This window comes from Micropterus salmoides, unplaced genomic scaffold (genome assembly GCF_014851395.1).
Source record: "Micropterus salmoides isolate LMB-PRFRI ecotype aquatic unplaced genomic scaffold, ASM1485139v1 Ms_hic_scaffold_4, whole genome shotgun sequence".
In the NCBI taxonomy this organism is placed as follows: domain Eukaryota; kingdom Metazoa; phylum Chordata; class Actinopteri; order Centrarchiformes; family Centrarchidae; genus Micropterus; species Micropterus salmoides.
The window spans coordinates 15275124-15301986 of record NW_024043372.1 but is presented as its reverse complement, the minus strand read 5'-3'; the positions used below and the strand labels follow the sequence as shown (position 1 = coordinate 15301986).

The following is a 26863-nucleotide window of genomic DNA, read 5'->3' as shown; positions in this document are numbered from 1 at the left end:
GCAAAGTAGAAAATTACCAATTAAAAATCATAAAATAAATAAAACAATTGCATGCAACCATTCGAATTAAGCAATATATTCTTGAGACCTGTCTTTGCTGAATTGCGTTCATGTCGCTTGCCCCATGAGCATTTTGATTCGACTGATTTGATTTTACACAGGATGATTGGCACTTTCAGTTCTCCTGAAGAAGGCAAAATGTGACAAACTGTTGATTTATAGAATTGAAAATAAAAGAAATGTATCTGTATATATAGGAGTGCGCTGCTCTCTCCGACTCCCTCCATCACTGGACACTAGTGCAGAAGTTAAAGATGAACTCCCAACTAAGAAAATCACTTAACACTAAACACGCCTTGAAACAAAGGTTTTGAGGTTCAAGTGCAATTTTATCAAGCAAAAGGTTCTGAACATATCAGATAGCAAATGTGATTAAATTTGTGAGCAGATTAAATGTTTTGCTTCAATGTTCTACAATGAAGTCAAAATGTACATCTACAGTCCACTCTTTTAAAGGTTGGGCTTTTGTTCAAACCAATAAATATATATACATATCTTTACTAAACTGCATTATTTTTTAATTGTTGTCTGCTTTTAAACATGACATACTTTTCCCAAACTCAATACACTTTTACAAAGTTGATAAATACTTCATGCGTACGCATTCATCCACAGTCCAAATTCAAAAATCAGGAGACTTGATACAGCTAACAAGACATGTCCAAAACACGTTCCCTCCCTGCTAAAAAAGTTCTTGACAAGAGAAAGAGTGCAATCGTAGCGCTTCCGCAACTAAGCCTACTTAATCCATGTGTGTGTGCACTGAACCTGAGCACAACTACCTTAATGAAAAGGACAGGAAAGAAGGAACCAGCAGTGTCCAGAAATGTCTTGGCAGAGGAACCTAGCTCTCTCTCTCATTCTGTCCCTCTATCTCATACATGCACACACAGACACAGAAAATGATGTGTCCTTGGATATCAGATTAAATTCTGCCGAAATTCAGGCTGACATTAAGCTAATACCCTTAACAAGTACAAGAATGGACCTAACCACATGGAACAAGAACTTCAAATTTTCTTATCAGACAGAGGCCAATACGTACTTTTTAATGGTACGTTTTTTTAGGTGCCAAGTGGGAAAAGCGGATCATAATAAATAAAATAAAATGTTACTCTATTTTTCAGTCACTTAAGATTACAGAATTGGTACTCTGTCTTTATTGTGCTACTCAGTGATCAATTGCTTGTGCCTTTATTAATGTGTATAGGGGAGACCACAGTATTTTTCTCATTCTGGTATGTAAGCATTATCAGTCATTTGTAACACAAGCTTGTAACACCCACTTCATACAGCAATTGGCTAAGTGTGAGAAATTCTTTATTTCTCTTAGCTCTCTTTACACGACTATTCCATCACTTTTGGTGTGGACAAAGACCACAAATGCCTTAAAGGAGAGACTGGGCACTGTTATTCCCATTTGATTCGCCTGATTCCCCTGCGCTACGAAACATGGTGTATCAGCACTTTGATACCTAGGATACATGGAGAGCACTCACACACACAAAAATTCACATAAATAAGAGCCCAATCGGCCAGATGGTGGCGCTGTAATTAATGTAATTACACACATCCAGCCTAATGTGCTATACAAAAAAGCCTCAAGGACCATTAAGGTGCGCTTAATAACATTTTCTGCCATTTTGAATTTTTTGAAATAAACATTTTGACATCTCCTTCTACACCATGGCTCCGATTGCCACCGAATATTTGGTGGATCATCATAGGACCAAGCTTATCAAAAGTTGCATAAAGCTTGTTGATGTCTTTTTTAGTTTTCAAGATATTGACCATTAAACTTTGAAAGGGGCGTGGCTCAGGACATAAATAGGCAGAAATCAGCAACCGTTAGGCCAATCATCAGTGTTGGGGAGTATCTAGTTATATGTAATTTAATATCGTAATTTAAAGGTTCAGTTTGTAAGTTCTAGTGACATCTAGTGGTGATGTTTGCGAATTGCACCCCCCTCCCCTACCCAAGCGAGCAGCTACGGTGCCTGAGACAGGACAAAGATGTCCTCTATGAGATAAAAGAGACTGCCATTCAAGAAATTAGGTTTATTTAGATAGATGTGTTACGAAATTACATAAATTATGTAAAACCAAATGTTTTCTTGAATATTATTGTTACTTTTTCATTAATAAACAACAGCCACATGAAGAAATGAAGTGCTACATGATGTCGCATACTCCTGTAATACATTATCTTACATCTTGGGAGGGTTGGCTCATCTGGACTAACATACCAAAGTAAATGCACCACAATCCATTATAAACCACATAATACATGAAGTTTACAAAGGCATTGGCTGGTGAGAATCAAAAACAGAGCGCTGGAGAGAGAGAGAGAGAAACTACATGAAATTAATCCAACTAACATAACACCACAAGCCAAAGCACAGCGCTGGAGAATAAACCAATCCAGCTAACAATAAATGTTTTTCTACTAACAGTAAAAGTTTAGCTGGCTGATGCTTCCATGCTCTAAGCTAACATTACAATTTTATTGCCAATTAACGTTACTGATCTGCTGATTGTCTCGCTAAGTAACCAGCAAAACCAAACCACAGGCTGCAGAATAAGTAGGCGCCATGAAATTAATCCATATTTCACACCACTGACAGGGGAAACATGTCACGGCTCTCTGATTATGGCCAACTTCTAGCTAAAGCTATTAAACAACAGTTTCCATTTGCATGCTAAAGTCTGACAAAGTTAATTACCTGCCCAGCTGAAAACAAACAATTTCAGCACCGCTTTGAAAACATCTGTCCCACATTAACGTTATAGAACCAAGACAGGACATCTTTATTATTTTCTCTTCATCTCTTGCTGAACCGAAACAGCACCACAACTTCCGTTACTCCCCCACTTCAAAATTAAAGCTTCTACTCAACAAGATAGCTTACATACCTCCCCCCTTACAAAAAGAAACATCCTCGTTTCAGCAACACCGCTACAAAAACAAACATGTTAACATCAGCAGTCACTTGTTTGCCAAAACACACCCCAACATAAAACTTGACATGACACAGGAAACCATATAATGCAGGGCACGCCCACAACAAAAAAAAACCACAGTCCGAGCAAAGTATGCCCCACTAATCTCTACCATATACCAGAGGTGGCTGATACACACTAGCGGATAGACACACCCAAGCTAAATGAACCACACCAGCGAGGGAATGCATTAACCCACATTACCTTAGTACATTATGTCACTGCAACATGAAACCTCAATAACAGGTGAAAACCATTACTTATAAGTGACAAAGTCCTGGAAACGAACTGGCCGGTTCACAACTCTGCCGGCACGAGAAACAGTTTTCTGTGGCTCACCGGAGTCTCTAACATAAACAGTCCCTGAACCACCAGTGGCCAGAAGCTCCTCCGCCCCACTTTTCACATCCAGCAGCCCCTCGTCCAATAGCGAGGGAACATGAAGAGGAGCCAGGGGGCTACACTAAGAACTCGGAGGCCTCAGTAGAGTGTAGGGTTTCAGTCTATCATAATGGACCACCTGCTCCTGTCCAGCAGCGGTCAGATGATCTCCAATACGATAGGTGAGTCCCGGCTCCCCCTGAGAGTCCAACACAGCCAGCACCCTGTAGGGGCCCTTCCAGTGGGGAGCAAGTTTCATGCGATCCTCAGTAGGATTGTGCAGCCACACCAGGTCCCCCACTGAGTATGGCCGGTGGCGGGCAGCCGCATCATGGTACAGTTTTTGTCTCTCATAGGCGCTGGCACCCCACTGCCATGCGCCTCCAGCCTCCCTGTCAGAGAGGTCACAAAGTCAGCATGAGAAAAAGGTAAGTCCGAACGCCCCATCTGAGAGGGCACCAAAACATCCACGGGGACCCGGGCTTCCCTGCCGTGAGTCAAATAGAAAGGGGTGTAGATAGTGCAGGCATGGACAGATGTGTTATAGGCGAAAGCCACGTGTTTCAGATAATCGTCCCACTCACCCCCAAATGCGAGTAGTGACTTGGCAAGCTGGTCAATGAGAGTCAGATTAAAGCGTTCAACCATCCCATCTGATTTGGGATTATAAATCAGATGGGATGTCTTTTTAATCCCCAAACGTTGACACAGTCTCTGAACAATCTCAGACTCAAATTGCCGGCCCTGATCACTGTGAACAGCCTCAGGGATGCCATGAACTAACACATAGTCCTCAAACAAACATTGCGCTACCGACTGGGCTGTCTGATTATGAAGGGCATACAGATTCACAAACTTGGTAAAGTAGTCCTCAACCACTAACACATATTTGTTACCCTTTGAAGTCACTGGCAATTCCAGGATGTCAGTAGCCGCTCTCTGGAAGGGCCGAGTTACCTGGGACCCCCCATCGGCGCACGCCGCTTAGACACAGGGGCCCTGCGGGTTTGGCACGGGACACATTGCTCACACCACTGCCTAATGTCCTTAAACATAGAGGGCCAGAAACAGGTTTGCCTTGCTTGTGCCCATACCCTCTCTGCTGAGAAATGTGCAGCTGCTGGGCCTCCATGAAGGTGCTGCAACACCTCCGGCACAAGCAAGGAGGGCACAACCACTTGACACTGAGCATCCCCCGTGAGGGAGGAATTCACAGTCCGGCAGAGCAGTCCATTCACCACAGAAAGGCGAAGATATTCAGTCCATAATTTCCTAAGCCACCGGGAGCTACCTCTCATCCGCCCCCAAGGTGGTCGGGACCCACTGCTCTCAATCCACTCCAACACCCTACCAATGTCTGGATCAGCTTGTTGCAACTCTTTCATGCCGGACCCATCATGTGACAGTGCATGCATAAAAGACAGGTCCTCTGATTCACCATGTGTGTCCGCACGCTGCCCCCCAGTGGCGAGGTCTGAAATCTGGGGACACAGAGCTTGCGGCTGAGACAGCAGTGTGTCATTGTGGTGGGCACCAGACTCCCCATCTGAGCCTATGGCATTCACCTGGGTGGCCGCTCCCTTTGAAGTGCCAGTAACCGCTCCGGGCTCGGGATCTGGGGGCCGCCGTGACAGAGCATCGGCGTTAGTATGCCGTCGACCATCCCTTTGTTGTATGGCCCAGTTAAAAGGATCCAGCTCCAGTATCCATCTCGCTCTTCTGCCTGTGGGATCCCTGTCAATAGACATGTTGCGGAGCCCCAGCAGAGGCTTGTGATCTGTTATAATGGTGAATGCAGCCCACACAACAGCCCACAATTCTCTGTCGAATGTGGACCAGCACTTTTCAGTGTGAGTGAGCGACTGACTCGCATAGACCACCACACGTTTCAGTCCATCCCTGTCTTGAGCCAGCACAGCCCCCACTGCGTCCGTGGAGGCGTCTGTGTACACCTTAAAGGGGACGCGGAAGTCAGGCATAGTAACCACCGGGGCCGATGAGAGCACCCTTTTCAGGTACTGAAATGCAGCATCACATTCAGCAGTCCATTGGAAATGAGTGTCTTTACCCGTCAGGCGGTCCAAGGGGGCAGCCTGCTTGGCAAAGTCCTTGACAAAACATCTGTAGTAAGAGCAAAGCCCCACAAATGCCCGCACTTCAGTCGGATTCCGTGGTGTGGGCCAGGTGACTTTGTCTGTGTTCCGGGGGTCTGGCTGCAGGCCATGGTGAGAGACAACATGCCCCAGGAAAATCACATGATCCCAAGCCAGATGGCACTTCATAGGATTCAACCTGAGGCCAGCCACCTGAATCCTGGAGAAGACCTCCCGGAGAGTGGAGAGGTGGTCCTCAAATGTGGGGCTGTATATCAGTACATCATCAAGATACACCATGCACACTTGCCACGGAAGCCCTCTGAGCACCAGCTCCATCATGCGTTGAAACGTCGCAGGTGAGTTAGTGAGGCCCATGGGCATCGAATGCCACTGATACAGGCTCCTGCCTGTCGTGAATGCCATTTTCTCCCGGTCTTCTTCCGCGACCTCAACCTGCCAGTAGCCATTTGAGAAATCTAGGGTGCTAAACCACAGGGAGCCTGCCAACGCATCCGAGGTGTCATCCACTCTGGGGAGGGGGTGAGAGTCTTTAACAGTGATGCAGTTCAAGCGGCGGTAGTCAATGCAAAATCTCCACTCACCATTTTTCTTTCTTACTAGGACGACAGCAACGACACTAGTAGCGCCTTCTGTTGCAGACTGGCCGAAGACTCTTCCAGCGACACCAAGGGCACCATAGTCGGTGGAACAGCAGGGGCAGTCTCCACCAGGACCAGTGGGGAAAAAAGTTCCCCCAAATGCATGCCTTCTCGCAGTATAACGTCCTTATCAGTAGGATTCAACATGCGGGCAGTGGTCACCCTGTCCTTCACCACTGTCACTGTGTGAGCAACCACACACTCACTTTTAGTCTGGAGGTTGGGCGCCAAGTAGCCCACAAAGTCAGGCAGCTGATCCACAGGCCCGGGCGGGGATACAGTCACGGGCACCAGCTTCTCGCTGAGGGGGGGCAATGTCACGGCAGTTGCAATAGAAACGTTACAACACTCAGGGATCAAATCTTTAGGCACTTAGAAGGGGAATAACAGTGTCCTTCAGTAGCAGTCTGCCTCGAGCAAAATCCAAAAGGGCGTGGTTTGAGGCGAGAAAGTCCAGGCCTAATAGTCCCGCTTGTGTGGACTCTAAGCACATAGAACACCTGCTGCCAAGATTCACCTCCCAGGTGCAGAGTAGCGGTTATGGTGCCCAATGTGTTGAGCATCTGCTCGGGTATTGTAGGGCACCCGGCCATCCCACCTTTCCTCGGGACCCCACACAGCTCTCACGCCAGCCGCGGTCAGGTGAACGCCCTCTCCGATCATCTCTGGGGCGACATAACTGGCAGCCCTGCTCCCCACAAGCACACTGACACTGACCTTCTCGTCCCGGTGAGGAGGTTCTCAGTCTGCCTCTCCCGTCACTGGATCTCAGTCGGTTATTTTCTTCTGCCAGATGTCTCATTTCCATCCTCATCTCCCTCATTTCTTCATGAAGTCTGTCCATAGCTCTGTACAAACCACCTCCATCTGATATGGAATGCACCATAGCAGCTGCACCACCCCCAGCTGTACACGCGTGTTGACATAGTCCATCTTAAACGTCTCTCTGGCCACTTCACAATGGCCAGCAATGACCAGAGCCTCTTCCAGATCAGTAGCCCCCTGTTCGTTACATTTGGCCCTCAAAGTCGGATCAAGTCCAGCCAGAAACCTGCGAAATTTCTCCTCCTTCTGAGCTATGTCACCATAGCCAGGGAATGCTTCTTGAACTAGCTTGCTTATTTCCGCTGCATATAATTCCAAACTCTCACCTGAAGCATGTGGACGTAGACCTCATATTGCATGGCCCAGCAGGGAAAGCTTTGTTTTTCCTCTCCCGCGAAGGGCGGCGGCAGTTCAATCCTCACGTTGCCTGCAAATGGCCTTTCCCTACGCCGCTCTCTGCAGTCCAGGGGGTCCTCGTCGCACTTCCACATCTTGCCGTGTGTTATTGTCTTCATGCATGTAATTCCTGCCTACCCTCGCTACCTACTACAACCGCATGGCGAAACCGCGGCATGAACTCCACGACTCGTGCTAGCCGAACACTGTACAAAGTGAAGCTACGTGCGTGTTAGCAGTGGCTAACATGAGCTAACTAGCTGAAACTTTCACAAACTACCTCGACAGTCTCACAAAATACACTTTTTCATCGGCGGACGTCACAGCAAAGCGACCACCGCTGCCACCAATGTAACCGAGTGGTTATTAGTTCGCCTATACGTTTTATGTGGTTACCAAAATAACAACACGGAGGTACCGTTGTCTGAACCAAGACGGGACATCTTTATTATTTTCTCTTCGTCTCTTGCACACTGTTGAACCGGAACAGCACGACAACTTCCGTTTCTCCCCCACTTCAAAATAAAAGCCTCTACTCAACAAAGTAGCTTACATTATTATTTCCTCTTCTTCTTTGTAGGTATTCAATGTAGTGACGGGCATCTACACTACCAGAAGAACGCCGTGATGACGAAACCCGCTCTGTAGCGCTGTTTGTTCGTTGAGGGCTACGGTAGAAACATGAAGACAAAATACAGCAACCTTCATAGAAGGGGGTGCCCGCGGTTATGTAGATATAAATGTCTCATTCTAAGGTAATAAAAACATAATGGTTCATTATGTAAGGTCTTTATACACCACTGAAAACATAGTTATGGATCTTATATTGCATTTCTGTCAATAGAGCCTCAGAAATATTACACACTGGACCTTTAATTACAAAATAAAGGTAACTATAATCCATTACAGTTACTAGGAAATATGTGTACTTAAATTAGTACAGTTGAAAATATTCATGATAACAATGGGGGTTACATCTGAATATTTTCTGTAGAAAGCTAGGCTATATGTTAAATAATATTCACTTTGTTTTTTAATTTGCAGGTCTTCCTTTGCCATTTCCAGCCACAGCCGTTTAGAAAGTTTGATGCTATTCAGATGCTTTTGATTGGTTCTCATGTTTGAATGTGCAGTGCCACCAGTCTACCAGTTAAAATGCCTCTCAAGCTGTCTTTTAAAAATGGTAACTTGTAATCGGACAATATTTGAGAGGAATAGGCCTTTTGTATACATAGAGAAAGTCTTAGAGTTCAGCTCATGATGAATGGGGGCAAAAACAAAAGTGTTGCGTTGATAATTTTGTTCAGTATAGATAAAAGCAGGATATGTTTAGGTAGGTAGATTGTTATGGCAACTGGCAGCGCTTGTAGATTGCCAAAACATGCGTTATCTCTGACATAAGTACAGTCATTAGAAGATGACGACAGGGTTTTTGGGGTTAAAGAGCAGCAGACCACAATCCACCCGGCCCAAACAATAGGACCAAGCACCACGGCGTGTGCAGTGATCGCTCAGAGGAGAGGAAAGAGAGCCAGGAGCGGAGCCATGCTGGCCCAGCTTGGTTTTCATTATGCTCCTAAAGAGCCAGACTGGATAAAATGGGACCAGACAAAGGAATTCAGAGACTGTTGTGCCCACATCGTTACAGAGACCTGCCTCATCAACATTCCGGTTCAAGCACTCAGCAGGTGGTCCATGTTCCGAGCTGTCAGCACAAGAACCTGGCAAGATGAGAGGAGGTGTGTTTTACATCGATGATGGGTGCACAAACGAGGTCAAGATGGACTCACAAATGTCAGACTGTTTATTGTGAAGATGAAACTTTTATATTATCATCTGGTTGCTGCTGTTTACATTCATCCCAGATGCAAATTCAAAAAAAGCACTGTGGAATGTTCAGGGGTGTATATGTATATGTATGTAAGTATATAAATAACTGTATATATTGTTTTATTTTATTTTATTTATAATTTATTATAGGCCTACACTTAATTAAGCTGTGTGTGTAGCATGAAAGAACTACAAATTTCATTTCATTATGCAGCCTTGTGCTGTATAATGACTTATTAACAACCTTGTAGGTAGGTACATTGATTTTGACACAATATAACAGGTTATATAATGACATTGAGTATTGTAACTCCCTTCTGCTACATAGACGGCAATATACATTAATACAGAAGCAATTATAAAAATGGTAAACAGAAATAAACTATAATCAGTGGAGCAGTGCTGAGGATCAATTTGAGCTTAAAAGTCTGATAGCTTGGGGGAAAAAGCTGCTCTGCAGTCTGGTGGCAGCAGAAACGTTCATCTCTCTTCCCAGAAGGCAGCAGGGTGAACAGGCTGTGGCTGGGTGGGTGCTGTCCCTTAGTATCCTTTGGGCTCTGCATCGGTACCTCACCTCACCGATATCACTGATGCTCGGGAGATGGGTACCAATGATCTTCTGAGCAGCTTTAATCACCCGCTGCAGAGCCCTCGAGGCTTGGGCGGTGCACATCCCATAATGTTATATGTCCATGATGTTTCATAACAATGTAAAAAAAAAAAAGAAAAAAAAAAGGGCTGAACCCACAAATCGCCGCTTGTGGCCATATTCATTATTATTATTATAAACCACTGTGTGAGGCCTATTCTTATTTTTTGCTCTTATTTTATCTTTATTTATTTATGTTTTGGATTGATTGAAAAGCACTTTGTTACCTGTATTATTATCTATCCTTCCTCTCTGCTAGACCTTGTGCACGTGTGTTATTTTTTCATGTGTGTAATTATGTGTATATGTAGTATGGGGTTATATTTGTGTGTGCTTTTCTGTCAGACCTTGGTTTCCCAGGGAACAGTTTTACTAGTGAACTATCCCTACCCACCACCTTTTCTTTCTTTCACACACACACACACACACACACACACACACACACACACTTTCCTTGTTTCCGTGAGTTCTCCATACAGTAGTGGAACACGCCTCGTCTTGGCTGGCAAGCTGGTGGCAATGATGTATGCGTTTTCAGTGAGAGTCAAATCAAAATAGGGTATAATCCCAGTGGGACAGTTCAAAGACAAGTGCTTCATATTGTAGCTCATCCAGTCCCTGTAGAGCTGCTTCATATATGTCTGCAGTCTCTTTTCATTTCTTTTTCATTTCCCATTTGTTGCACTTTTGCTCCACAACCACTACTACGCCATGTCTAATTGTTTCATGTTGTCACGCAGATTATTTTTACAGAATTGATAAATCTCCCAATTCATTTTGACAGCAACGCCCTATGGAATGGTGTGATAATAAGGTGAGTAGGACTGGGAAAATGTCGACGTGCCCTATGCACCTCTCATTTCTTTTCTCTGCCCCACCCACCCACACACACACCCACCCACCCACACACACACCCACACACACACCCACCCACACACCCACCCACACACCCACACACACACCCACACACCCACCCACACACACAGTCAGGCTGTAAATGTCATTGGAAGGAAATGAAGGCAGCTGAGGTTTTATGGTTTCATCTGGTCTGTTATATTTATCTGACCCTCTCAGGTGTTTACTGTCCCTCTCTCGCACATACACATTGAAGGAACACAGGAAGAGGAACAGAGGGCATCCTATTAGGAACATATAGTAAGTCTCTTTTTTTTCAGACAGACATATGGGCTTGGCCCAAATTCTTATTTATGGTAAGATGTTTGGGAAATGCAAAATCAGGAAGATTTTACACATAGTCACACACCTGGAGCTACCCAGTGCTACCTCTTTCTTCTGTTGGCTGCTAAGCAACTGTGTGGGACAATAAAATCACATTATTTATTAAAAATCTATTAAGTGAACAATGGGGTGCCACATGTGCAAAGCTGGAAACCCTTAACCCCTATCAAAATAATAATCTAATGTTTTCATCTTTTGCATGAAAGCAATTTTGAAGACAACCTTTTAGCCAGTACAATCTCACTGAAAGAATTACATACCGGTAGTATCCTTGAAAACATGCTTCAAACTGCCAAAAGGTATGAAGCAGAGCTGTGCTGCTGCAACAATCAAAATGGCTTTAATCTAAGTGAGCAGAAATCAGTTTAATACAGGCTACTAAAAATATTTCTTTACCTGATTTGAAATCCTTCTGCAAGCGCAGAACGACAGTGAGACCTCTAATTTAACTCCCTTAAATGTTGTCAAAGTACTTATCTGACAAATTCCAGTATTACTGTTCACACATTCCAGATATTTTAATGTGATGGAGGCAGTTTTTCCTTGATCTCAGTCAAGGCCGCCTGTGTTATGAATAACACGGAGCGATGAAAAACTGCCTCAAGCACAGCAGTTTGTTGCTATGCACATATAAGAAAGACTGTTACACTGACCTTTAACACTGTAGTGTTGCCAAGAAGGAGTTTGTTTCTGACTGTTTCTGAGTATCTTGATAAAATGCCAAAACCAAAATAAGCATTGTACTTGAACTTCATGTCATTTGTATTCACAAGTATTTTTATGATGCACAAATAGTGTTTAAATAAATTGGAATCTTAAAAAATGCAGCAGAAAAGCTCATAGCCCTGTAGTGCTGACCAAAAAACATATTTATTTTATTCTCCCTGTTCCATTAAAAACACTCCAAAGCTTCTCACTACAGATGTGCGTCCTGCAATCTCTGGGTCAGACAGGCATACACGCACAAACAGGAGTTGAAGGACATCAGAAAAATACACACGCACACACACACGCACACACACACACACACACAAACACTCTCCCCTCAGTGAGCCTCCAAGCCTCGTTCATCTCTTCACTCCTCTATCAGGTCCTCAGGGGGAAGGGAAACCCATGAAATGATTCCTGACATGACGGATCACAGAGCAGCGCTGGTTGAGCCGTCTGATATCAACACTTTTCTGCCTGACTGTGGACAAGTAAGGCAGGAGGATTTGCAATGATTTCCCCTGGCTGTGGCTCCCGCTGTATCTGCTCCACTGACTGAAGTTACTGATGCTAGCCCACTGTGCAAGTTAACCCACAGAAATGTCACATGGAAAACTGGTAACTCTGGTTTTAGAGTTTCATACGTAATTCTTATTTCAGTTTATAGAACCCATTTCTTTGTTTAGAAAATACATAAATACTAGACTTTGATTCTCACAGTTCCTGAAGAGACTTTTTGGAGTCACTAGGTTTTCATCTGGAAGTATACGATGAGATCGCCTAAGGTCTGAAGCATCTGCTCAACTCACATCACTGAACATAAAATCTTAGCCTCTGTTTAGGCTCTGTGGGTGAGCGCTCTCTCAAAACACAAACTTTGACACACAGGGAACAGATCAATAGACAGAATAATAAAAGCAAAAAATATCAAGTTTTATGGTCCCTGATAAAAACCATATTGTTTTTAAATAGAAATATCAAGTATAAAGCATCACTCAAACTTTGCCTTTAGACACTAAGTGCATTTGTAGTGAGTTAATTTATAATTCAACCCAATGACCTAAAGTCAGGTTGGTGGAGGATGCAGAATTCCTGTGATGCAATCAGTTGGCAAAAGGAAAGATTGTTTTAAATCCCTCTCCCTGTCCACAAAGCTAAAGATCACATCTCTGATTAACCATGTTAAGATAAGATAAGATAAGATCAACTTTATTGTCCCCTAAGGGAATTCTGTCTTGGGCATTACCTGCTGGAGGTAGGCAAATGTGTACAGTCAAACGCATCCAACAAAATGACAACATGTCCTCATATAGAAACGACAGAATAGGTCGATAGTTGATGTCTCCAAAACAGCCTATATGAGTGTTTTAATGACTCCAAAAACTAAATATATAAGTGTTCTTTTTAGTTCCCCCATTGCAACACAGGGAGGCCTATGTGGTAGCAGGGTTAACTAGTCGACATGTATACAATCATGGTTTAGGCACACACCCTTGTGATGTAAAGGCTCGTGCAGACTACATGACTTTCAACGTTGGCCGCTGCCGATCGATTGCTGATTTACCCCCGATCACAGCCTGAAGGTCGCCAAGCTCACCAACCGGCTAATCGGGCTTAAAATCGCATAGCGTGAATTAGGCTTAAGGGTTAGGAGCTTTGGAGGCTATAAATGCATTTAATAGTAACATAGTTAGCGCTAACGGTAGCCAACGCTGGCTAGATACCGCTACATAAAAAGGTTATTGCTAGCTAGCTAAGATGCAACATAAAGTGCTAAAAAATAAACACTTGACACTAAACCCCCCCAAAATTAATGCTAACACTAGCTAGCTAACAAAAAATAATGTTGGCCTTTTTTGTTTTTTTTTACCACGGGAACCAAACTCCTTGTCCCCCACCACCTCCTAAATAGGAATTTTGTGCTTATTTATCATGTATACCTGGTGTTTTCCCTCAAATTTCACATGCACTTCGTCACACAGCCGCAAGAGGTTACTCATTAAGTAAAATTTGGTGGTTTTAATCCATTCAACTATTGACGTATGTTGTCTTTTTCTGGGTGAGGACAGAGCGTTTCAGTACATCAGCTCTGGTAGCTCATGTAAATGAGCAAGAGGAAGGAAAACACCTGCTAACTCCACTGCAAACCTTCTTATGCTCAGCAGGTCTTACCCAAACCGCATATTTGATTGCCAAGCCTACCACATAGGATAGCAAGCAACTGCAACAACTGCTATGTTCATAACTTCTTCTTGCTTTATACTTCTGTTCTGTACTTCTGTGTGTATGTAGCCTCTGCTGGTTCTTTTAGTTTTTCCCTCCAGTTATTGAGCTGAACCTTATCATTTATTAAAGGAGTGTATGTTGTAGTACATGGGATTAATTAGTTTGTTTTTTAACACAGTCTCGAATTTGGTATAGAGAATTTTGTAATTTCACTGGTATAGGTATAGACTACAAAATTTCTGGTATTGTGGCATCTCTAGAAGGTTGGATGCCTGTAACACATTTTTCATGTTGTTTTTTGTGGAACTGTAGCTATACGACAGCGCAGTTGTTAATGTTTTTCGGAAGCCCATTCTGCTCCGCACTGGTGTGTGTGTCTGTGTGCGTGCACGATAGGGTGGCACAATATTGGAAAAAACTGATATTGCAATGTTATTCTTGTTTGAGTTAATTTGACTGGCTTGACATCGCACATCCTGCGATTGCACATGGGCACATAACGATGAGGATGCTGAAACGATATATTATGAAGTCTACTTACCCTATAAGTTCTCCACAGTTCTCAGTTCTGTAGGACTGCTCATTAGCGCGCTGAGATTCTCAAAGGTGTGAGCCACAACAATATTATTGAATTTGGTCTTTGGCTTCCTCTTGCTGTTTCGGTTCAACTCATTATTTGGATGTTTCCAAGGAAGTATAATCAAAGCTCTGATTTAACAGATCGTCTCTCTCAGCTCGTCATATATGGCCCTTAAGCAAAAATCAACCAAAGTGCAGATGAAATTTATCAAAACCTATCCAAGTATCAAAAGTTCCCATGACTTCCATCTACGTCTCTATTTGGAGCTGTGGAGTGAAGACAGAGTAGGTAGAAGTACTCTTTCTCATGAAAGACTGGAATTTTTTTCTCTTCTACTCTGAGGATTATGTTGTTAAAGAAATATGAAGTACTTCTTTATCATGCAACCGAGATAGTTAGTGCAATTGTGTTGTTTGTGCAGTTGTGATAGTTTGCAAGTGTGTCTTGCAGTTAACTAACCCTAACTCCTAGTTTCCTGTCACTGCAGAACGTCTTAACAGCAAAGCAGGGACAAAATAGAAAGGACAATGAAAGAAAGACTTCACTGGACATAGAAAAAAAAGAGTCAATGTTGGGTTTAATTTTTTTCTCTGAATAGAAAATATCTTACCTTCAAGGATGACTTCTTTGCCAGTTTTCTTCAGCGCTTGCACCGCCTCATCGTGTGTGGCTTCTCGTAAGTCATAACCATTGACAGACAATATGGCGTCACCAACATAAAGAGCCTCTGTCTGGTCAGCTGCCAGGCCCTTAAAAATCTTGGAGATGAGGATTGGCATCTTGTTCTCCTTTCCACCTGCATGACAAGAAGGGAAAAATGTTGCTGTTTCATCTTTTCCCCCCCAGTACACTAACAACTACTGTGTGTTGTTAAAGAGGTGGTATTATGCTAATTTTCAGGTTCAAAATCTTAATTAGGTGTTGTACCAGAACAGGTTTACATGGTTTAATTTTCAAAAAACACCATATTTTTCATACTGCACATTGCAGCAGCTCCTCTTTTCACCCTGTGTGTTGTACGCTCCACTCTTGAGCTACAGAGTGATGCATCTTACTTGTACAAAATCTTTGTTGGGAGTTGCACATGCGCAGTTCCCAGGTAAGGACTACTAGCCAATCAGAAGCAGAGAAGGGCGGGTCGTAAGAAACAAGGTAGTGTGATCCAAATCAAAGCCACTTCAGACTGAGACCGTAACCTAACAGATGGTATAAGTTATTACCAGTCCACAACCACACAACATCATTGTTCCACATCTAACCATTAGGACTAAACGTTGAACTGTTGCCGGTGTTCTGACGATCTATGCTGCCTTGCCGAAAAATGCTACCATAGCGCAAATAGACTCGACTCTACTCAGCTCTGCTCCATTTTCCATTGCAGATAGTAGCCAGAGATAGTACGTAGCTTGTCGTCATAGCGACGCCACACACAACTGCTGCGACGTAATGTTCAATGCAACACACACACCAGCGATCCACACAGCTTTCTCTTTTTTTAAGTTAAAACGTTTCAACATTCCTCAGAATCTAAAGACAGATAAGCGGTACGAAAACCTTCCAGCTGTGTTTTCCTCTGCCATGTTGCTGCAGCGGTCTGTGTGACGGTGGGAGCAGAGAGCTCTGTGAGCGGGCGGCTGGCCGGCCTCACACGCTCCTTCAGCGGGTTGGCACAGGCTTCCCCCGCAGCCACTCCTCAACTCCGAAAATATTCAAGCACATTTTTGTTCCACCATCACTTCTCGTAAAACTGTCAATATTCGAAATCTACACAGCTGATTTCTCACCTCAAAACTTCTCAGAAGTGGATTTAGTGATGAAATTACATATGAAAACTGTAAAATATAAAACTTTCTGTTGCTGGCCTCGTAATGACGATGCAGTGAATAGAGAATATTCTCTCTTACCAATCAGCAGTCTGTCCTGTTTTCATGTTACATTTTAGTATCCCTCAGCTGGTTTGGAACCTCGACGGAGGTGAGGTGATATGAAAAAAAGTAACTGGAAGCAGGTAAAACATTTCTACAATGGAAACCCAAACAAAGGCGAGTCGAGCCAAAGGGCCTCCGCTCAGACTAGCTTGGTTTGAGGGCATGCCTGAGCCGCTTGGCAAGCTTTATGACGTTTTCATTGTGACGTCACAAGTAAAGGAAGTGAAGGGCTGGACTACAAACAAGCTGTTTTCAAGCGGTTCAGAGCAGAGCTTTCTGTGGGAGATGGGAACTCCGTTTGGGCTTTTTCACTTTGCAAACCTGTTACATGCACAAAAAAGATATATAACTCAATAAAGAAGAGGGAAAAAGCCTAAAAGCATAATACCACCTCTTTAAAGGCTGTGGATTATGGCACTGGGTGCAAATGTCAACTTCACACTAGACTGTAGGGGTTTGCATGTAACGGTGCAGGAGATGCCAGTGAAATATAATATAAAGACTTAGAGTGCAACCAACTTAGCTATACAATATAAGAAAACTCTGAAACAGATAAGTATCTGTAACTCGATGTACAAAAGCATGCATGCCACACATATTTTGATTCCAACCACTGTAATCCTCATATTTGAGACTTCCACTCTTCATGAGAAATATCGTAATTAATGTCAGCTGGCAGTTGAACTCTGCCTACACTCTGGACTAATTTCTCTGGCTGGAGAGAAATTATCTAAAAAGAGGATTACATTTAATTAATTTCAAATACATTTTCCACAGGTTGCTTCCTCTGGGTGATTCCTTGGGATTTAACTCATTCATGTTTCTTAAAAAATCAGGGCTGAGCTGACTTTTACCATGCTGCAATCACTATGCTGTTCAAGTTTGAGAAAGAGGGATTTACCTGCTACTTGACCTCTCTGTGGCATCAGATAGTTTAGTTTATAGTATATATATATATATTTTTTACTGCATGAGTATTAGAGGTGGGGTGATGCCCTGTACTTACTGAGTCTCTGAATCATGATGCACTGATAGGAAGTGAAGATGAGGTGAAGGGGAACCTTCAGCGAAGTCGGTGGTGTTATCATTAATATATGTCATCACATTACCTACCAAAATCATGAACCTGACTGTTTTGAATCTTTAAATATAATAAGAGTATTGGAATTTGGCACAGGGAGATAAAGACAATTTGCAGAATTTCCCATGATAATAAAGTTCTGTACAGTGCAAAGGAAAAGTACATGTCTTGCACTGGACAGTAATCCATACACTTTGAATACTTTACCCAATCTTTAAAGCATCAATATTCTATCTCTGTTCAAGTAATACAGCACACAGTATGCATGCAGCTGTAGGTGGAAGTGGAGCTGTGACTGTCAAACAAGAAGTAAGACATGGTGTTTGCCACAACACCGCTAGCCAATACTATGACCTATATTGCCCTTATTATTCTTAAGTAGAGCCCGACCAATTTATCATTTTGCAGCTATTATCGGCCGATATAAGCTACTTTCAGATATATCTGCATTAGGGCTGGGCGGTATATTGGTATAATGAGGTATACCGATAAAATTTCAAAAGAGATATAAAATTAGTCAATACGGAGTTTATTCCGATATAGTGAGTTAATTAATGTTTCCGTAAAGTCCTGCCAGCGTTTGCTCCTCTTTCTCTCCCTCACCGCACAGCTTCGCCCCTCCCTCTGTGTCTGCAGGCAGCCATCTACTCACAAAGTCTACTCAAAGTCTACTCAACAACATGGAGGGAGACACAGCCACATAGACTTTACTTCGGCGGGCAGTCCATGTATATTAACGGCCGTCCAGGTATATTTGGCGACACATTGTAGCATTTTTCAGAGAAACACAGAGTTATTACGTTACAAGTTTTGACACAGTGGATATTTTACAAGAGCAGACCAGTTAAAGTGACAGTGAACATACCAGTGAGGTGTCATTTGTTAGCTACCACATTGGTTTTGTTTTGAAGCCCATTTAGCAGAAAATACCGATAAGCCTAACAGTACCGGGATATGACTTTTTGGTCCATATTGCCCAGCCCTAATCTGCACTGGCGTTGATAACAGCCGATATATGACTATTGAACAGAGAGTTGGATCCTTCCCTCAGGTCATGAACACAGAACAAAACATCAGCTGACCAGAGTCTACCGGAGCTACGAAGAGTAGCTCCTAGTAGCTCTCACACTCAAGTGTTCCCGGTGAGTTGGTCTTTTGACGCGCCAACTACATGACTTATAATATAATAATAATAATAATAACAACAAAAAAAATCATCACTTCTCGCCTTTGGAAACCAGACTTGCTAATCCTCCCGTTTTTCATCCCCCTCTCCGGGGTCACAGCAGTGTGTTTAATGTTACGGTAGTTGGGTGTTGGAGGCAATGCTGCTGACAGACGTGATTGCAGATTTATTTCTGAAATAGTGTGGTAGTTCTATCGACCGGTCCTCTCATTTCTAATTTATTACTTCGAAATATTTTTTAACATCACGTACAGCAGCTAACGCTGACCGTTGCAAAATTAGCCATGTTTATCAGTGGAGAAGCACTAACATTAATGAGTGGTTAAATTATAGTGTTTAACATATTGTAAATATATCTGCAAGCTGCTTGTCTTTAGTTACATTTAGTGTCAGAAATGATTAAACCAGAGGGGACATCTGAATAATTGAGAGCTGAACAAGAATCTAACACTGCTTCCTGCCTACAAAAGTTATCTAACTTATCTCACCTTTCAAATGTGAAACGTCAGTGTGAAATCTCAAAGCTGCAGGTCCTCGTTGTAGACAGCCATGTAGTATTATAGATTAATTCAAGGGCAGAGTTTCCTCTGTGCCGTTGTATCATAGACAGCATTTTTAAGAGCCAGAATGTGGTTGGGAAATGGCTTCTCATAGCTTTGGATAGAATTAACAGAGTGCAGATGATAAACTAGATGTAGAAATGAGTCATTGTGGAAGATTATATGTAAGGTAATAACTACTGCATGACAAAAAATATATACATAATTATTTGCCTATGTAGGAAAGCCCTGTTTATCATTGTTATGATAACAATGACATGAGAGATGTATATGTATTATTATAATTATTTTTTAGTAGTAGTACTATATTGGTATTTTTATTGTTTCTGTTTCGCTGGCCCCCACAATATTTAATTTAATGTTCATTAGTGGTAGTACTCTATAATTTATAACAAATTATTTGTTTTAAAAATGTTTTCTGTTGTTTTATACATTTGACTCTTATTTAGGCAAGGCAAGGCAAGGCAAGTTTATTTGTATAGCACATTACATAAAACATAAAAGCAACAGGGAAATTAAAAAGAATAATAAAAGTTACAGTGCAGTGTACAATCACAGGCTGAGGGGTTGAGCAAATAATTGAGTTACAATTATTTTGAAAAGAGAATAAACAGAGAAGTACACTTAATCTACTCTCTCTAGCGAGTCTGTACTCGGGTCCATAGCAATCTTTGGGTCCACTGAAACTCCAAAAACCCTCGGACACTACAGAGAAACCAGGACATGTCTGTCCACAGGCCGCTTTGATCCGGTTATACTCTGGACCCACCTGCGCGTTTACAGGTGGACAGAGGTTCCTGCAAATCACTCAGGCGCGAGATTTAAGACCACTTCCTTCACTCTGTTCAATCTCACTCTCATTATCTTTTCACTCAATTACCTACTCATTTCTCACCGTGTAAATATTTAATTAAAAGCAATGGTAAAAAGAAAAGTCTTCATTCTTAATTTAAAAGAATTGACAGTTCTTTTATCTAAATTTTAATATATTTAGCTGCACTTTTGTTCCAAGTACTATTTCTAACAATAAAAAAAGTTTATTTTTATACTGCATTATGTTATAGTATCTTGGTATGGTCTCCACATTATCTTTATGTTATCAGCATATCGGATTTTAAAATCCTCAAATATAGAAACTCATATTGGACTTTAAAATCCCATATCGGTCAGACTCTATTCTTAAGAATAACCAATGGTTTCTGTCTGCATATTCTTGAACTGCCATCGTCTGAAAAAACACCAACAATCCCCACTCAGGGGCTGGAGTTACTGGATTCCCTGTTTTTCTACCTCACTCCTTGTAGGCCAAAGCTAATAGAACATCTCTTTACTATTGTTGAGTTTCAGGCTATTATCTCCTAAATACGTTACCTTGTAGAAAACATTTTTTAAAGCTGAACTCTTATCCAATTCTTTGTAATAAAGAGAGATTGTTTTGTTGGGTTTGTAAGGTGAGCTAAACTATTTGGCTCTGCATGCAGACTGTGTATTTACATTACCGTAGCAGAGTAGTTGCAACGTTACTACTAGCAAATAATACAACTGTGGTTCTGAATGTCAAGTAAAAAGTTCTGCTGTCCTGTGAGGCCAGTGTCCTGCTCACTGCCCCCATCCAAACTTTCCCAGCTGGTTCGAGGATTAAATTTGAATACCTTCCAGTCACAACTTGCTTCTCTAAACTTCAGGTTACCTTTGCCTTAATCTGCACCACCATGTCAACTCTAGTGAATAACATTTCTCAAACCACAGACTTATTGTCTGTATCGCTTGCATGAAGTCTTTAAAACTTAACACTAGACTACTTACTCTACTGGGAAGGATAGCTCCAATTCATTTCAGGTATTTATATAATTTATAGAAGAAGAAGTGAGAACTAATCGTCGTCACCTCTACCAGCCACTTCAAGTGGATCTGTCCATCCATGTAATGTTAGAGGTCAAGCAGGAAATAATAAAAATTAAACCAACAGAAAGAGCAGAGTTCTGAATATAAAATACACATTAAATAGAAAATGCAAAATGTTTTCAGGTAACATATAGGATTTAAAATGAACTGAGATGAGTAAGATGACGCAAAAATGCCCTTTGGAACTTTCTCTCACAGCAATTGAGGGCGAACTGTAGGCCTACAATGGACTGGATAATGTGGATGATCCAGCCCTAGATGAAAATTGCCAGGGACAAATTTTGTTTATAGTCCAACCCTGGTACACAGTAACCCCTTTCCACCTTTATCTGTCCGCATGCTTTTAGGTTTCCTTTTGATCTGAAATACCTCTAACTGAAAAAACATCCCTGACATATTGTAGGAAAAATATCATCAATATGTCTGCCACCCCAACACAAACCTCCCAAATCCTCCCATATTTCTTTCCCATTCCAACTTTCCTCGTCCAACTTTTCATGTCAAATACAAGTTCAGCACCCTCTAGCTGGCAGCCTGTCTCTCAGTTGACAGGAGTGTGGCGGTGGTGGAGGTGGGGTGGAGCCATTACATGACATGTAAATGAATGGTGCTGGTTTATATAACGCTGACATGTACCTAATTAGGTAATTTTGTGCTAACAATGTGTTTGCTATGACAATGCTCCTTTCAAAGAATTCAGTATGATCAGCATTTAACTTCACACACACACATACTTCATCAGGTGAGTTGCATGCAGCACTAATCAACAATGGAGCAAACAACAGAAATTTCTTTTAACAAAAAATGTAGACAATAATGTGGTTACATATTCCTGATGAACATTCACAGCCAGAGAGAATATCTTTTTAATAATAGATTAAAAAGATATTACATAACACCGCACCTGAGCCATGTTAACGGAAGAAAATATTGTCTATTATGCAATCTGAGATGGTCTGTGACTAAAGTTTTGAGGCCTAAAAGCATGGTTTCATAATATTTTCCCTAAAAATCCTAGTGTTTAAACTCACACAAAGTCCTGCCTAAGTGTGACAGAGCACATTGGGACAATTTAAACAATGTCAAAGCTATTATACCCCAATTAATGTTTTCTGTGGTGTGGTTAACCAATTGATCACAGTTGGTTTAACTTCTAAAAAGAAAACACCAACACCAACCTGCCACCTAAGTCGCTCAGAAAAGAAAGTGCTGGACCCAGGTCTGCACACTTCACTCTGACCAGCAGGCCTGTCTAGAGACTTGGAGCCTCACTTCCTAGCCTCTCCTCTTAAATTTAGACAGTGAGAGTAAAGGTTGACTGCCTCCATGCTTCCCTGCAAGCTGGGGTGGGCTCCCTAAAATTAACACTAGTGGAGTACTCCACTCCTAGCCACATAGCTTTCATCTTTGTGCAATGACAACTGCCTGCTGTGGGCTGCTCCTCTCAGCTGTTCAGAATGCGGTGTCAGCTAGCCCACAACATCTTTTGCCCTGTTCTTTCATTAGTTTCTTTTTGACACTTCACTATTTCTTTATTTTTCACTCTTTTCCCCCCCCTTTCTTTTCATCTGACCTATTTGGTTTATACCATGTCCCGTTTCATCTATGGCTTGCTCTTTGTGCCTTTGCCTTTCTCTTTCTATCCCTCTGCTGCACCTTCCTCCCTTTCTTCCTCGCTGCCTTTGAACAACTAGCATCACAACAGTGACAAGCCAGCAGGGTCCCAGCTATGATTTTGTTTTAATAACATGCTGTCTGATTTTCAAAGCCACCCATTTCCACAGAGATGGACATTACATTTATGTCATTAGGGGCTCGCTTTGTTGTTGTTGGTGGTGACAGCCGTGGGGGAACTAAAATTAGCATTTCACCAACAGCAACAATGACGAGCCATCTTTGCGACAACAGTGAGAGTCCACAGTTGTCAATCAAATCGACCCTGCATCAGACAATGGCCAAGTGATAACCTGCCAAAACATGCAGACTGCAGGTGGTGTCAGGAAGTGGAGGCTTTAACTCACATGCATGCAAGTTTAAACACAATGCACATACATATCAGAATGCGGGTCCATTATTCAATATTATTGTTGTTACAATCCAATAATCACCAAGATACTCAAGATAAGTGGCATAGATCACAATGTCACCATCACAACCCCACAAAAAGTCTAGTTTAAACCAGGGAGATTGAACCCTAATGTGTGTGTTCACAGATTAAAGATAAAATAGGTAACTAAATTACAAATGTGATGCCAAGGGTACCACAGAGCAAGCACATAGTGTAAAAGGAGTGAAGAAATGACGTGGGTTTGAATCTCCCTTGCTCAAAGAGCCTACCAAATTTGAGCTAAACAAAACTGGAAAACAATGTTGGTCACCTCCTAGAAATAAAATCAAAATATTGCTCAGACTGCAGCAGTATCACAGCACTATCCATTTTATCTTTTGTATTTACATAGCTTCCCAATGCTCAATCCTCCCAAGTCTTCTTCCCACTGAGATCACTACTGAGATAATAGCCTGTTGCTGCAGGTTGAAGAAACAGGACTAGGAAAAGGCTTTTATCAGCCGCTGCACAGTACACAGCACAGGTATGTAAGCCTGGCTTGTAAGATATGGAGAGGTCACAACCATATTGCATTGAGAGGTAACTGTGCAGCAGCAATATGCATTGGAGCTGCTTATCTTTGCTCATTCAAAGAGAAACTTACTCAGCAAAAAATATATTTTAGGCAACCAAACTAGTTTATATTGCGTAGAAACAGTCATTGATTTACTCTTGTTTCTGTGACTCCACTTTCACCTGTATAGTACTTAATTAGTACTCATAGCCATACCTTTCAGAGACAGGATAATTCTTTTTTTATTGCAGGTGTAAGCACCTTTCAGATATATGGCTTAAAATAGAGGTATTAGATGAGTTTTAGAACATAAAACAATTGCATACAGTTGCTAAAAGTTGATGTGTTTTGGGTTGTCTTGGTTTAATAACATGTTGGGAAGTAGGTGTTTCTCATTTTAACAGTATATCCTCTGGCTTTGTTAAGTCTAAGGGAACCATAACGAACTCAACAGAAAAATATACAGAACAAAATTGAGGTTTGGTAATTATAATTTAATACACGTTTGGTTGCTGTTTGGAGTCTTCTAAAGACCTTCTGTTGCTAATTTACTTGTCTAAGTTCACTTTCATCTGTTTTTGATGAAAGAAGCATAAGATTTAGTCATGTATCACGGCAACTTTAAAGCAAAAAGAGTACTACGCAGCATAAACAACGTCCCTTTTCCTGCTTTTCTTGGTCTCTTTAACGTTAGTTTGTTTAAGTTTCGCCATTTTGCAAGGTTGTGTGCGAAGCCACACGGTTACGTACTAAACGTGAGCTTAACGTTAAGTTACACGACAGAAGCTAATTGGCATCTCCGTTGACTCTGAGACACTGAAATGGTTCCCTGCTGAGGTGAGGCACGGCTTGAGATAATCACAGCTGTCATTTATTTTTAAAAATGTGCAAAAGCCCTAAACGTTTCAAGTGTGTGTTAAAATACGGATGAGAACTGGTCTTGACAAAACGTCCTAGACAAGTGGAATTTATCGCACATTGGAGGTGTTTAACGGTCAGTTTGAAGTTAACTGACAAGTCGACGGTTGTGTTTTCGCCCTCGTTGACAGAAACTGCACTGAAACTCCTAGCAAAAACTTGTGTTAACTGGCATTGACTCGCCGTTAATGAAGTTAGCCGTTTTAATGTTTTACCTTTGATACTGATTCCAAGTCCTCCAACATCTTGCTTGGTAACTCGCACGGTGCGCTTGACGTTGGTGATGGTTTCCGGGACCGGGGACGAGCTAAGGTTCGGGGGGTCTCCGTTGATAGCACCGGCGGGACTCGGGTTGGGCTTCGCGGGCTCCTCGGCACCCTCCCCGGGGTTTATTGTGAGCATATCCTCGTTAAGTGTGCCCAGCACCCGGATCCAGCGGTCCACGGTCAGTCGAAGCTCCAGCAGTCCTGTTTTCTGCGCCTTCATCGCGGCAGCCATGTTCAACGCATTCCTGGAATAACTCTAGACGGGCTGGCAGTCCTGTAAAGAGATAGGGGTGGAGGGGTTGGGGTAGGGGTTAACGCACACACAAGTCCGTCTCTCACTCCCCAGACTTTGCTCCCCTCCAAAGAGGTTTATCCAGTAGTAAGAAGTAGCCTAAAGTTAATTGAGGTTGATACGATTAGCAACGGTGTTGACACACAAACTCACACACTCAAAGTTCAAAGAGCTTCGTGTGCAGCCCCTCCATTAATGAACTGTTTGCGGCTGAGTCACACATAATTACGTTTTGATTCATTCTTTTATTTATTTATTTCAAGCGCATCGAATCACCCCGGCTCAGATCACAGCTCTAATTTGCAATGTGCCCAACAGACACAAAATCACAGCATTGATATACAGGCTTTCTGTCATAAAGAAAATAAAATCAATTGTTCTTCCCAGGGCAGAGATAGGCTACTGATTTGCCTTTCCATCTGATAGAGCTCATATCAGGCTTGAAATCCACAAATCGTCTTCAGTTTTAACTCTGTTGACAGAAAACATACTCACAAAGTCTGTGATGTGAACAGCAAAGAAATCTCATGCCCTGTGAATATCTCCGCTTAAAACAGAATAACTTGTATTAGTTTAAAGGCTAATTTTGCCTTGAAAGAGCAGATGAAAATTGATAGCAGATCATAAGTACCATGACAATTCTAGGCTGTGGCTGCAACTTCTCGAAACCGCTTGCGGAAAATAAACCCTCCAAATCAATGTACAGCAAAATCTTGATAAAAGGTAGACACATCATAAGCATGCTGTTCTTTAAAGGGTGGTGGTTAGCCCAAAGATTCCCTCCAGTAGGCACTAAATGAGTTGGCAGCACAGTATATGAGCACTGACAAAGCTGAATCAATACTGGCCACAGACCAAAACCAAAGGACCGGATGTGCTGGATTGGGAATTCCATAAGAGCGACGAGAAAGACTTTGAGAGAGAACAAATATACCTGTACAGGTACTTTCAGTTTTTCTTATAGTCTTTCAATAATCTATATCTCAAATAATATGGAAAACACTGAAAATGTTGTCTAATGTTTGTCTATATGTTTGAAACTGATTTGTAATAAGCTATGACTTCAGTCAAGCTACCAAGCCGCTTGGTCTTGGTCTTGATTCCAACTCAACAGGGATAAGTATTGTCTTGGTGACTCAGCAGAAGTGCACTTAATTGCGCAGAGTAGACATTAAGAACATGCGTGAGTCACTGAAACAAGCTGATGAAGCAGTCCACATTTCTGTGCTCTATTGCATCTGCAAGTAATCTCACAGCCCTTCAGCCATGTGTGGGGCAGCCTGTGCTGCATCTGCTTCACAACAGGTGAAATAGCAAAGAATTTCCAGCACCCAAGTTTAGAAAACACTCTTCTGGGTTGGTTGGTGAGGGACAACCTCCCTTAAAGAAAATTGCTCTCAAACCACACAGATGGTTTAAAGATCCTCATCTGTTACTAAAACCTCCTACTAACATAA

General features: G+C 42.2%; 1 protein-coding gene across 1 annotated transcript in view; it reads right to left on the bottom strand.

Moving 5' to 3' along the window:
• Nucleotides 1–25405, bottom strand: part of snta1 (syntrophin, alpha 1) — a 52511-nt gene extending 27106 nt beyond the window's left edge. The window contains exons 1-2 of the mRNA XM_038695927.1: nt 25064–25405; nt 15260–15445 (exon numbers count right to left, since the gene is read on the bottom strand). Coding sequence (XP_038551855.1) covers nt 15260–15445; nt 25064–25346 — 469 coding nt within the window. The 5' untranslated portion in view covers nt 25347–25405. The remainder of the gene's footprint in view (nt 1–15259; nt 15446–25063) is intronic.
• Between the last annotated feature and the right edge of the window lie 1458 nt (nt 25406–26863).